Here is a 14,699-nt window from a genome sequence, read left to right as displayed (position 1 = left end):
TTATAGCAGGAAAGAGAATATGTTAAGATTAGAAACTTTTCCTTATAAGAGAAAAATTTCACAAAATAAGAATTTCAGAGTTTTAACTCCAATTCTGATAAGATATGACTAATATATCTGGTAACTTCTAGAGAGCTTTTAATAGATGCTTATGCAGGAGTTGAAAGTTTCTATTTCATGGGATCCACTTTATATATTTTTCTGAAAACATATCATGGTGATCTGAAAAATCAGATCTAGAATTATGTTGCATCATTTGGCAGAGACATTGTTGACTTCATAAGTGTACAGTTCTGTTGCAAGGCCAGAAACAGAGTCCAAATTGAGTGAACAGTTGAATATTTTTTATTTCAATGTTCCTTTCCAAAAGCTATACGATTTCAAAATAAATAGCATTATTTTTGAGTTTGTATGAGAAAGTAATGCCTTCAGGAAGGTTGCTGCCAACATAGTTGAAAAATCTGCACATTAATGACAAAACTTGCAACTACTCACTAGTCAAACTAACACACTACTAAGTCACTTAATGTCTCCCAGCCAACTAATTGGCCTGAATTTCTGTCAAAAACATGGCCACAATTTCACAATACAATTTTGCATGAAAAAAGGGTCCTTCTACACTATTTTGGAGCCCTTTTTCAACTTTAGCAGTAGTATTGGAGCAGGGAAATTTAATCTGCAGGCATTGAATAACAACAATTTGGCTCTTATTCAGCATTATGTAACTATAATACATTCCCAGCCTCTATTTTTGTTTTTGTCCCTTCTAAATGTTTTGTGATAGGGTTATTTGTTTTCTTTTTCATCTACTGCTACGGTTTAGTAACTTGTTAAAAAATTACTTTTTATTTACTTTAATTGCTAGGGTTTTGTTTGATTTTGTTGGGTTGGTTCCCTTCTGCTTGTTTTTATTTCCATTTTCCCAAACACAAAATGGCATATGCAAGCTAAGTCACTGCGTTCGAGTTCAAATTCGCCAACAATAAAATTTGGATGAAATTTGGCAAGAGGAAAAAATTCAAAAAAAAAAAATCGTCATTAAATTTGCTTTATATAAATTTGAATTTTTAGAAAATATAAATAATAAATCTAAAAAATATCAGAATAAACAAAATTATATTTGTTTAATTTAATTTATATATTTTAGTTTTAATTTGTCAAATTTTATATATAAATAATTAAAAATTTGAATTAAATATTCTAAAATATTTAATTTTTAATATATTAAATGTTAAATCTGACAACTTTTATAGCAAAGCCCCTTAATGGGCCAATAATTCTAATGTTAAAGGTACTTAAGATAATTCCTTTAATAAAAATAAATTAATCTATGGGAAAAGCCTTCGAAGGGATGGTGGAAGATTAACTTTGATGGTGCTTCAAAGGGGAGTCTTGGACCAAGAGGTGCAGGTTTCATTGCTAGGGACTGGGATAGCAATATTTTGGCTTTGGGGGCGAAAAGATTGGAGAATGGGACGAACAACACTGCGGAAGCTTCAGCAACTTTGGTAGCAGTAACACTTGGCAAGATGTTGGGTATACCAAGAATCCATTTAGAAGGGGACTCTTTGATTATAATTCAAGCAATTATGAAGGGTAGTATTGATGCATGGCACCTTCAAAATACAATATCTACAATAGTGGATGAATTGGCCACTTTTGAAGACTTTCAAATTAGCCATGTTAGAAGAATGGGGAATGTTGAAGCAGACAAACTTTCCAATTGGGCTTTAACTTTTGATAAAGTTGGTGAAATGAAGATCAAAGACTTCAGGTTTATGTCGTTGGAAGAGGATGTTTAAGTTCTCTTTGGCAAGTACGAGACATTAATGAGCCTGCATTTATTCATCATATTGGAAAGCATGCGAAATTCTGCCAACCTAGCTTGTAAGGGCGGTGGATGGTGATGGGACAACGCATTTATGAAGATTGCTTGGTTTTTTAATTTGGTATTTATTTCTTGTGAGGCTTCCTCTACTGTTTTTCTCGAACATTCGATAGTTTAGTGAGGAGTTGACCTCAAGGGAAGATTGGTGGAAGGTGGCAACACTGTTGAAACAGGGAGCAATGGAGGCAAATTTCACACTAGGATCAAAGAAACAACTTTGCCCTTTTCTTGTACCCGAATCTGAAGGGTGGCTGAAGGGGATGTTTTTGCTGAAGGATGAAAGATTGGTGAAGAGTGTACAGATGATTTTGGCTGAGGCCATTGGAGTTGTAAGTCACAAATACAAAACCGACATGGACGTATACTCACTCATTTTAGCGTGGGGTTTGGACTTGGAAAGCTCCGTGGTTAGAAAGGTGATGGAAGCCATAGTTCCTGAGGAATACTATCTGGGTATAGAGTTGATTATTGAATGGGTGGTTCCCGATGTTGGTATTGATGTGTGTGAAGGAATCGAGAACTTTCATCAAGAGGTTGCGGAGAATTACATTATGTTTGTGAGGTGGCAAGAAGATGGTACAAAGGCACGATACAGAGAGGAGGCGAGAAGGGGATGGGAAGCCCTGAAGGTGTTTCTGCAATTAATGGAGGTCGAGGCGACGCTGCAACAAGCCATTGAGGAGGCGATAACGATGGAATGCAGTGGGTTGCGGCCGAGGAAGAGAAAGGCGGGTGGTGAACAAACCCTTGCAATTACCCCGAGTAGTTCTTATTGAAATGTCTTCAGTTAAATGGTTTTTTTTTGTTTTGGGTTGCGAGGTCTATCCCTGTTGTGTTTTTTAGACCCTATCATGTTTAGATTGTGTAGTAAATTTTCACCCATAATTGGTCTGCTGGAACGAGCGAATTTTGTGCTCGATGTTACTATATTATTATTTGGGTTGGTGGTTTGAACAGGTGGTCTATGATGGTGGTTTTTGGTTTTGTAAGTGTTGAGACATGGACCAGCTAGGACTCGAAACTAGGACCTTCCATACGCTGTTGGAGTGCTCTACCACTGAGCTACTGGCCCCTCTTGGACCAATCCATCGTCGGTCTGGGTGTGGCTTATTTCCAACACCAACACCCCCCCTTAAGCCACACCTCTCGTGTGCTTGGGGCTCCTAGCTTGGACCTGGCTCTGATACCATGTTGAGACATGGACCAGCTAGGACTCGAACCTAGGACCTTCCATACGCTGCTGGAGTGCTCTACCACTGAGCTATTGGCCCCTCTTGGACCAGTCCATCGTCGGTCCGGGTCTGGCTTATTTCCAACACCAATAGTAGGGTGGATTGGCTGGAAGTCTTTTCGGGTGGTTTTAGGGTGGTATAATGCATACTTTCCTTTGAAGATGAAAACTTTTTTATTTCAATATTAATAAAAAACTCTTATTACCGACCAAAAAAAATATTAGAACTTTATTCCAAATAAATAAATTACCTTTCCATTAAATGCAAAATCATCTGAAGGGGTAAGAGAGTAAATTACATAAGGGTAGAAGGAATACTACAACTATGGCTGTTGAAGATGCATAAGCTTGATCTAATTGAATTTAACGTGTTTTCAACCCACTTAAATGATGGTTGGATTATTTTAGAAGCTTCTTAAGGGTGTTAAATCATCCTCTGTGGTAAATAAGCATCCAAATCATAACATAAATGACAAAAATTGCCATTATTGATTAAAAACACCCAAAGAGTGAATATGGCATTCCAAAGTTGGTGAGCTTTGGTTTTGTCATTTGATCTTTTGTTTCTAACCTTTAGGGACGCTGAGGGTTTGTCTTAGATACAATCTAAGTGAGCATGTGAGTGTTTCTACGATGTTTTAGAGCTCTTTTAAGCATTGTTGGGGGCTTGTTTGGACCATATTCATATTCATAACCTTTGTAATTATTTATTGCTTAGTGGAACAAGGAGTTTTTGCTCCTTAGATTTGAGCTTTTTGATTCGAAGTGAGTTCCAATCTAGGGTAAATGTGTTTTTTTCCAGATTTGGGCATGTTTGTTTACTTATCTTTCCGCATTATTGATGTTGATATCTTTGTTTGAGTGATTTGTACAAATTGAAGTTGTAGTTCACTCAATTTAATTGGACTAAATGCAAGAAGTTGTGTATTTGAAAAATTGACATCAAATTGAATCCATTGCTAAGAGGTGGCATCACAGTTGGTTGGTCGAATCATCCTATTGAGGGATGTGGTGTTGAAGCAGAAATTATTAAATTATATTAAAAGAAAAGATGGAGTCTCCAAGTAACCCCATCTCCTATTTTTGAAAATTAGCCGTACTAGTACCAGTACCAATATCCGGCGTCTCCAAGCACCCCTGTCTCCTAGTGACTATGCCAAAACCATAGCCTCATTAAAAACCTAGTCATAGGTTTAAAAATATTAGAAAACTGTTGAGAGTAACTGCATGAAGGTAAAAACCTGCTCATATTAAAAAAATGATAATTTTAAACACAAAAAATTTGCAGTCTTCAAACTGAAACAAACAAGATTTTTATACATATCAAGAAACAGCGACACAACTTTTAACATTTAAGAACCTACGATTTTCAAATAAAATTGGATTTCTCAATTGACCTTGCAAACATTCACTATTTCCTTCCAAAATACCAGATGCAATTTTATGCATTCTAGGTAAAAGTTTCCTTAAAATTTAACAATCCGGCCAATTCTGAAATTAGATTATTGGGAGGAAGTGAAGATGCTCCACTCGGGAAAGAAAGGACAAGCGAATAATTGTTCTTTATAGATAAGTGGCCCTCGAAAAAAGCATGAGATATCCATCTCGAACTCGAAATTGACCTTCCAATCAAGGTTTCATGGATCATCATTGAACAAGGTCCAAACCAACTCTATTTTCGCCCTACTATCTATAGGGGTGACGTTTGGAGTTGTAATGATCCTTGTTTGAAGGAAGCATGGTTTCGGGCTCCGAAAACACATATCTTTCGCCAACTATTTTGGAAGGAAAGTTGGCGGTTGAGTCGGGACTCCAAACCTGACGGAACGAGAACTCAGGAAAGGATGTGGGTCTTGTTTATGCATGCTTTTATGTTGTTGAAACTCTCACCTCGCCTGCTCCCCCCCTAGAGTGGTCGATTATCCCCGGGGGTGGGGCTCATCGATAGTTGTTTCATTCAGGATCAAGCCTCCACCAGGAAAGTAGCGAAGACCAATGGCGGTTAAGGTAAGAAAGCAAGCTTGACTGAAGGGGGAGAGAATGGATGTTTGAATGACGAATTCCTTTGATCGTCGTTGGTTATCGGGCCAGAGATTGGCTAGACCCAGAGATATAGGTGAAGAAGTAGTTCGTGGAATTGATCTTTACGTGTATCCCTCTGAAACAAAGAGTAATATTTTAACCAGGATGATGGCTCCTTAATCATTCTTGTAAGTTTAAAGAAAATCTTGGAAAATGTTCGAAAGACCATATGATGAGCTGCTGGGAGCAATATATTAGTGAGGTCAAATTTCAACTAGAGGATATGATAAACAGCAGTGCCACTATGCGTTAATAATTAGTGTTTTGATGGCCATACACTTTTCCTTAAGGACTCGACGGGGACAATCGAGGAAGAAATAACTTGTTTTCATTTCTATAGTATAGAAAAGTAAGTATTTAATAAAATGGGCATGGTATTCATTCTAACCAGATTTATGATAGTAATCCGGAATTAAAGTGTTCTGACTTCTCAGATGAAAGCAAACTAGTAGCAGTAAGATCTGGACTAGTTCAAAGCTAACTCTAAGCTCGCAATGCCTTGAAACTGGAAAGATTGTTCAAGATATGATTTGTTGGATTTTTGGTCACCGCAGCATGAAGGGATATTATCCAAATAAATTTACTTTGATGACTTCATTTGTAAGAGTGACCTCGATCATGAAAAAAATTTGTTTGATGTGATTGATATACTGTTGCTTTGTTTGACTTGTAATTTGGAGAAGATATGAACATTTTATCTACATGCAATTAGTTATAGCAATTTAGGATCCTGATAACAAATTTACATTATTAGCTTTTTAAGATCCTAACATCATCTTTAGCACATGAAGCCATAGACAGTAGGATCTAATTATAGGCTGAAAAATGATAAGCACGTGAATAAAATTGCAGTCTTGGCCTAAGTGTTCCTTATATGCGAAATTTTCAACCACCAGTAATCCAGAGAAGTCAACTGCATTGTTTCAAGAAAATTGTTGTGGAAGGCCACAAGTTGTATCTTCGTAGTCATTTGTGAATTTTCAATCTGCCTTATAGATCTGTAGTATACTAATGTTTGTATGTCTGGCATAAAGGAAACTTATTTTCATTCAACATTGAAAATTGATGAGACCATAAAATAAACATACATTGTGAACAAATTCTATAAATTACTCACCCTGTTGCTTGGTCCATTCTGACATTACATAGCCTAGAGAATTTTCATAACCTTTGACTGGAATAGTCGTTAGTAAATCAATAAACTGACCGACATCTGGAGAACTCATATGGACCTGCAACCATTAAAATAGCATAAAGCCATTGTACAGTAGTCAAACTAGAAATGAGTAACATATAAATGCTGACAAGAAGAGAATAAGACAAATTATATAAACCTGACATACCAGCCTGGCAAAGACAAGCAATAATGAGTTTTTCAAGCCTGCAATCTCTGAAGTTTCCATTCGCCGTACAAGAGCTACAACAAGGTCTCTGAGGTGCTGTGCCATGTATGGTGACAAATGCAAAACAAGCTGTAAAATATAGCTCCCTACAAAGAGTGATCCAGAACTGTCCATATTTGGGCTCAAAAGTCTACAATCAAAACTTATTATCAGATTCAGAATAAAGGGGCTATTACTTGAAAATAATTATTGGTCTAAGATCAGAACTGAGATTTTGCATTTGTGGCGGGCACACACTTTTCTAGGGCACACAATATAATGCATCGATACAAGATTAAAAAATAGCTAGTAAAACCTTTTTAAATGTGATACAATGATGGCTCGAGTTTCTTCCCTAGCATCCCCTCTCCCATTGACAACAGTCTTATTTGCCTTTCCATTTAAATCTTTGGAAGCAATGCTTTAATCCTTCCCTCATGGCATCTACATCCTTTCTTTTTAACAGTTTTTATAGTTGCTTGGGTAGTCATTTCTTCCAGCAATAATTATTTAGTATTTTGTATGAGAAATGATTCAGTTTAGTAGAATTTTTTGAACCTGGTAACTATGTTTATATCCCATTTATAGGTTTTCAACAAATTTTAATTGGATAATAGGCCTTCATTTACAACCTGTGCATTTAATGCCGACTTAGATCTGAATCATGAATTCATAAAAGCTATTTAAATACTATGACTGTATGACCTACTACCTTTATGCTACTTAATTCAGTTCATTGTAGAACTTTTGTGCAAATTATTATTTTCTAGGCTATTACATGGGAAACCAAACATTGTAATTTAAATTTTATTTCATCTTAAACTTCAGGGCAGCTTTGCAATGGCACCATTTTCAATTTCAATAAGTTGCCATTAATAAAACCTACTTTTCATATTTAATAAAACCTTCGGATTTATTAACTACAAAAGTATGAGCTCTGCTACCATTTAAGAAACAAATTGGCAATTGCATATATGTCCACAAATTACAAGAATGGAAGATACTAACAAGGGGAGCAAGGGAAAATGGTGAAACCCTAGACAACCTACAAAAGATAAATCCATATGAAACAAATACAGATAACCATATCCATTCTCATAAATATCAATGTATAAGCTAAAATATAAAATTCTGTAAATAAATATAAATTTAGATGCATCAGTATATGGTACTATGCATGAACAATGCATCCAATCGTTTAGACACTCATCAAAAATACACATGTACATATAAACAAGAATACACAGCATTTGCAAATCTTAAAAAAACAAAGCTAAGAAAGATGAAGGTGCCACTGGACCTTTGACACATAACAGCTGAATTTAACTTTCTCTTGCAAAGAACATTGAATCTATTTTGATGTTTTGGTCGGATGCGACAGACATTTTTTTTATAGAATCAAAAACAGGTTACAAACATTCAGAAATACAGAGGGGCACAACCAGCAAATTTATCTTAAATTACAAGAAATGTACTATAATAAATATTAATCCATATCATGACACATTTTTTTTAGAGACAAGTACGCCACCACCTTGCAGTTGCATCAAGAAGCATTTTCATGGTAATGCTGCTATCACCAGCCCAAGTCAACAATGCATCTTTTCCCCATAATACAAAAGCAGCCAAGCATTCTGTCCCATTCTGAAACAATAGTAAAACCAACAAATCTCACAACAATAAAAATGGGAAAAAAGAAGAAAACCTGATTGGGCATGAAATCAAGAATACAATCTTGATTCTTAATAGAAAGTTTACAAAAACTTCAGAACTGTCCAAGCAAAAAATAAGCTGGTAAAAGCTGTTTCATTCCTCACCTGCAACTCGCTATGATCATCACTTTCAAGAATTATTGAAACAACAGAAGAGAAACAAACATCATGCATAATTTTCACCACGTCTGATGGTGCATTCTGTATCAAGAAAAGGCTAAATGTCAAATAAAAACTACGAAACAGTTAATTGAGCAAGCATTGAAAATAATAAACATTCTACCCACAGATTGACTGGAAATACATGGAACACTTTGAGAATATGTGCATGACATGTTGATAGGAGGAATACAAATTTATCCAGAGAAAAGTGAGAATTACTTAAACATATTGAATTATTTCTAGAAGTGGAAAAGAATAAAACTGTAATACAAAAGAAACTGGAATTTTGGTTCATAAAAGGTAACAACCTTCAACAACATGGTAAGAAGATCCAAGGTGCCAGCAACCAATCCTGTTGGCTGTTGCTGAGGCTGTCTCAAACAATATAACACCATGGTGAAGCAATATGCTCAAGAATGAAATTTCAATGCACTTAACTGCAGCATGTCATTAAGGTGATAAGCATTAAACTTACATTTGCCAATATAGGGCCAGTACAAGGCAGAACCCGAGAAACAAGAGGAGGCAAGCAACCTGGCACATCCTTGATAGCCTGTTGGAGAAGATGAAGAGAGTTAAAGGTTTTTCACATTATGGCAATTCATAAATAAGTAATAACTGTTGCCTCACAATGCGCCTTGAATATTTGCATTGCAGACCTCAATTGAATTTCTTCAATCAATAATACACATTTATCAATGATTAAAAAAATTCAGCATTAAAACACAGAACAGTTGAGAATCAGAAAGCATATCCCATCAACGATAATATTCAAAACTAAGAATTGTTTTTGAGGTTTCAGGTTATGCTTCAAATCATGTTAGCAAACTCTTTCTTGGGATTGACTCAGCTAACCAACAGAAAAAAGAATTGATCATGAAATTATAAAATTGCTGGAATTTTCATTAAAATGGAGAAAAATGCAATCAGTCCGAGCTGCAATAACGGCAAATTTTTTCTAGATATTTGCGACTATGTTTAAAATGTTACGATATTTGAATCTGTTCTCATTCTGTATGCTCCATATTTTAATAGCAATGTGTTTGTATGTTAGGGTAAGTTCTAACATATAGGAAGGAAAAATTGTCCTGATACTTTTCTTGGATGAACAGTTAACTGTAGGAGATGACCTAAGATCCTTAAAAATATAAGATTCCTCCAAGATCCCTATAGTAGCTGCAGGAATGAATACATGAGAATAAGGAATACTTTCCAAAATAAGTAATGGCTCAACAGCATTCACATCTCAACCTCCTATTGGCTTTCCAATTTGCCATAGGCCTCCTGTCCAGCTATTATGGTTCTAAGTCCAACCTCCCAAATCTAGCATTTTTCAAGCAAAACATTGACAACTATTTGTAAGAATGTTAGTAACAAAATTGGTACTACCACAAAACTTACTCCTCGTGTTATCAAGTGTCAACTGAATTCTGCTCTAGTCAAGTGGAAAAATTATCTGGTTATACTCTAGGTTTCCAACTTGTCAGTGCCAAGATTAGCATCCCTATGAAATATAGGTTGTACCCAAGATTCAGTCAGTAATTATGTCATTTTTGTTGCTTTATCAATGCCAGGTTAAATATCCTCTTTGTCAAATTGCCAGGCTGTCATGTGTAGGTCTATTTTTGTCAAAGCTAAATGTTTGCAGATTCCTCAGCGACGGGGAGATAGTGAAAAAATATGATTAAGCTCTCAAATTGTTAGCATTAAATAAGGATGGAGAGAACATCAGAAGATTTGGCAATGAATGTAAATTAGTGAGCACCAACAAATGTTCTTCCAGCGCTTCATCCCACTAACATGTAAGCCGGGGGGCAAGAAGGAAGCAAACATAGGTTTGATCACCAAATCCAGTGTGGCAAAGAATTTCACAAACTACACAATGAAAGAAATCATCAAGTCTCATTCATTATGTCACACATTTTGAATAGTTGAACCAAGGAAAGATTGCACTTTAAATGGTTATGATGGCAAGAAACTGCACAAAGGTGGAGATGAGTTTAATAAAACAAATCTTTTAGCTGGTGATACTAAAGAAAGTGGCCATGGTGGCCAAAATATGTGATCAGCATCAAAGACTCAAAACTGTTAAGTAATTTTACCTTTTCCAATTAGCTATACCAAGGAGACTATGTGAGCAAAGTGGCAACAGTGGTTGATAAATGCAACAAGGGAAGGAGGGAATAAGACTTAAGTCAAAATCACACGTGGAATGGTAATGCTACTTACAAGCCACAATACAAATGGTGATGTGGTCAAAAGTGCAACAAGTTAAATGAAAGGCAAAAACATAAGTGCAACTAACCATTTTCAGATGGCAGCACCACTTGAAAGTGGCGATTCAAATAGACAAGATGGCTGAAAAATGTAACAAACGTCAGCCATTTCAAATACAAGCATAGGACTGGTCACGATGGCTCAAAAGATGACCAGCTGAAGACTTGACTTATAGAAGTTCAAGTCACATAATTAAGTTGCCATTGCCACGTAAAAACTATGATCAAGGGACAGCCATAGTTAAAATGCACGACCAAGTACGAAAGACCACAACATTAATTGATTTCACATCTTTCAAAGCAGGTTATAATGTTCCACAAGTGCTACTCAAGTGGCTAAGACGGTAAGTGAGTGTGACTGTTACAAGATCATGGCAAGATCAACTTAAAGTTGCAACCCAACTTGTTATAAAGATCAAAAACTGCAACACTAGACAATTTTGCCTCATTTCTAGTGCTTATGCCAATCAAAAAGAGTGGCTAAGGAGGCAATGGTGGCTGAAATGTGTGATAAGAGGTTTTAGTCATCAAATAAAAGCATGTTAGGCAAAGTTGATAAATTAGAAAGGAAAAAGTGACCCGAGTAAAGAGAGAGCTCTAAGGTGTATGGGGCAGATGAAGAATCTTCCTCCATTGTTGGCCTTACTCTAGATCTCCCTTTCACTTTGGTGAGTGTTCTTTGCAACTCCTGAATTATTCATCCTCTTTTTTCTCTTTTTGGGGTTTTCTTGGGCAAGTTCCCATAGGTCTTAGGTTTTTGTTTTTTTGTGTTGTCTTCCTTAATCCATTTTGAATTGATTTTGTGAGTTTCCCTCCAATAGTTAGCCACATAGTGTCCTACTAGGAATCTTTATAAGGGTGTGAGAAGTAATGGAGGAGTAAGGGGTACAAAAAATTAGATGAGGACAAAATTAGTCGTACCGAATTTGTAGAGAAATTTAAGAAATCATAAAGAGATGCCCTAAGCAATGGTGAGAAAGAATAAATCTTGTTGGAGACAAGATTTGAAGTGCAAGAGAGCAATGATGGAGCCTTCATGGGAGGTTTGCAAGCTAGAAAGGAAATTAGTAAGTTATCTCCTCCTCCCCTAAAACCCCCCATTGTTGAACCAAACAAAGATATGATTGTTGTAGTTGCTAAGGAAGAAAATGGGTTGAAAAGTGTTGCAATCTTTTTTTGCCATGGATACGGATAATCTCCTGTCAAGAAAAAATGTTAATGATTGGGTTTTAAATGTCCAAGGGAAAACCCTTGGGTTATATGTGTCACTTTGTAGGATGATTTAGAAAGGAACTTTTGTTTTCTTTATTTTATTTTTCAAAAATCATGCTATGCAAAAAAGGACCCTGAGCAAAGAATTTATGAAATGTTGGTAAATCAATTTTCAATGTAGTTAATTGGTCTCCAGCTGTCTTAAACAAAGAGATGTTAATTCATGTAATGTCCCCTCTTTCCTAGACGATCACTCAGATGATGAGATTTGCCTATCATCCATCTCTGTAGGAAAATCCAGTGGTTAGGGTATGATTTTCTTGGCATGAGAGGAATTTCTACACTAGAGATTGGCATTTGATTGGCATCCGCGTTATTATGAGCAAGTAATGTTATTTTAATATAAAGTTACTTTTTGCTAAAAATAAAGTTTTTTATTACTAACTTTATAAAGTTAAAATCATAAAGTAACTTTATAAAGATAAATTCTAAAGTTACGTGAAATTATTATTTTTCACCCAACTTGGACGCCACCCTTGGCCTGGACGCCACTTATTGATTTGAAAGCAAAATAAAAAATTGCAAAGGGAGGTGTTGGAGTCCTAAACTGAAAAGGGTTTTGTTTTTACAAAAGCTTGCACCCTTGTTGAGCTATCAACTCAACAACCTCGTGAAACATGGAAACAACCCAGAAGTGTGGGTCTTTGCAAAAGGGGGTTGAATCTCCGGAGAAGGCCGACTTCCTTCTCAAACCAAGTGAAGGTGTTGAACCAACTCAACACTTCAAAACTTCCTCCTAAGCCTATCCTAATAGCTTGCAAAGGAAAAGGGAAGAGAGAAATGCTTAAAATGAAAGGAGGTGATGCACCAAGATAAGAGATGTTTCTCTCCCCACCCGAAATGGCACAAAGAATCAGCTGAAATACCCAGGAGATGCACAAACTTCAGTTGTATGAATGACCCCAATGCATGTATGGAGGTTAGAATTTGCTAAATGTCAAAGGGGGGAAGATTTCCCACAAGTCACACTCAAAAATAAATTAACACAGCACAAGACAACACTTCACACTTCATAATTCCACTGCTTTTCTCTTTGATCAACTGGGGCAGCACTGGTCCATGGAACATATCTCCGATCGGTTCTTACTGATGGACCAAGGGTGTCATAAAATGACAACATTTTTAGTGATTTCTGCGGGATGCTTGCCTGCTAAGCATGAAGTCCAGAAGCCTTGAGCATCCATTGGGCACTGAGTCATTGAAAAGACCCAAAACATGTGTGCACCATCACTTGGAGGGAAACTGGAAACTAGAGCGCACACCCTATTAAGGAGAATGCGACATGTGCACAAGCACTTATGAAAGCAAAAGAACTTCTAGTCTAATATTTACATAGTCATCAACACCCTCTTCAGAAGCAGGGCTTGAGATGAATCCCATTCACTGGGATTGGAAGAACTTCGCCACCAACCCTGGAGAGATGAAATGCATTGGCCTCCTTGCAACTAGTGATGACATATGGACCGCTCCATATAGCATCAAATTTGGAGTGTCACGCGGCCTTGGCTATGTCTGCATCGCACTTTAGAACTAGATCTCCCTCTTTGAAGACCCTATTAGTAGCCTTTTTGTCAAAAACTTTCTTGACCTGTTCTTGATGAGTCTCAAGCGTATGTATAGCCCGACCTCTAACCTCTTCTAGCTCCATTAGTTCAACTAGCCTTACTGTCATGGCATCATTCTCTATCAATTCCAGCTGATGTGCTAGTTCAAGAGAGGGTAACTCTAGGGAAGTTGGGAGTCTTGCTTCTTTCCCATATGCCAGCATGAAAGGGGAGTTACTAATCGCCCTCTTGGGTGTGATCCCGTCAGCCCATAAGGCGGTCCTCAACTTAATATGCCACGATCTCTAGTTCTCTTCAATCGTCCTTTTAATTATCTTAATGAGGTTTTTGTTGGAAGATTCAGCTAAGCCATTACCCTGAGGGTAATAATTGGTAGACGTCTTCAAGTATACACAATGCTTCACTGCACAAGAACCGAATTGGGTTCCAACAAATGCCTTGGCATTATTTGATATGATGGTGGAGGGGACACCGAATCTTGTCACAATTCCATCAAGGAATTCCAATACTGAGGCCTCAATGGCATCCCTCAATGCAACTACCTCTATCCACTTAGTGAAGTAATCTGTTGCGGCCAAGATCCACTTATGGCCAACACTAGAAGGTGGATTTACCATGCCAATGAAGTCTAAACCCCATTGTGCGAATGGTTGATCTACTCGGATGGGGTGAAGAGGTAGGAGCTAGTCTTTCCTTTCCAGAGAAGAAAGCACATTTCTTGCAATTCTTCACCCATCTATGTGAATCATTGAATAAGGATGGCCAGTAAATACCAGCCCTCATTATTTTGATAGTTGTAGTCCTTGCAAAGAAGTGGCCCCCTGAAGAGCCATCATGAAATTCTTCTAACAATCTACTGACTTGATTTTGCTCAATACATCTTAACAAGACTCCATTAGAGTCTTTTCGAAAAAGGGGGCCATCCACTAAGACATAGGGGATGGATTGCAACCTGAAATGCCTTCTTTTGGTCCTGTCCAAACCTTGGGGGTATCTACCCTCCATTAAGAAGGTGGTCATGTCACTTACCCAATTGAATTGTGTGTCGTTGCTAGTTGGTTGATCCTCTTGTAACACAAGGGCGACCTCTAAAGTAGTCTTAGAAGATGAGACAAGTTGTTCACATAGG

The 14,699-nt window shown here is 37.0% G+C and overlaps 1 protein-coding gene across 1 annotated transcript in view; it reads right to left on the bottom strand.

The window, feature by feature from the left end:
- The window catches only part of LOC131063911 (uncharacterized), a 125,375-nt gene that overhangs the window by 19,156 nt on the left and 91,520 nt on the right, over positions 1 to 14,699 (bottom strand). The window contains exons 22-27 of the mRNA XM_057997880.2: positions 8,933 to 9,010; positions 8,766 to 8,828; positions 8,401 to 8,496; positions 8,118 to 8,227; positions 6,545 to 6,734; positions 6,319 to 6,433 (exon numbers count right to left, since the gene is read on the bottom strand). Coding sequence (XP_057853863.2) covers positions 6,319 to 6,433; positions 6,545 to 6,734; positions 8,118 to 8,227; positions 8,401 to 8,496; positions 8,766 to 8,828; positions 8,933 to 9,010 — 652 coding nt within the window. The remainder of the gene's footprint in view (positions 1 to 6,318; positions 6,434 to 6,544; positions 6,735 to 8,117; positions 8,228 to 8,400; positions 8,497 to 8,765; positions 8,829 to 8,932; positions 9,011 to 14,699) is intronic.

Source organism: Cryptomeria japonica, chromosome 3 (genome assembly GCF_030272615.1).
Source record: "Cryptomeria japonica chromosome 3, Sugi_1.0, whole genome shotgun sequence".
NCBI classification, from domain to species: Eukaryota; Viridiplantae; Streptophyta; class Pinopsida; order Cupressales; family Cupressaceae; genus Cryptomeria; species Cryptomeria japonica.
The sequence above is the reverse complement of the archived record's forward strand: the minus strand, read 5'-3'. Positions and strand labels throughout refer to the sequence as shown.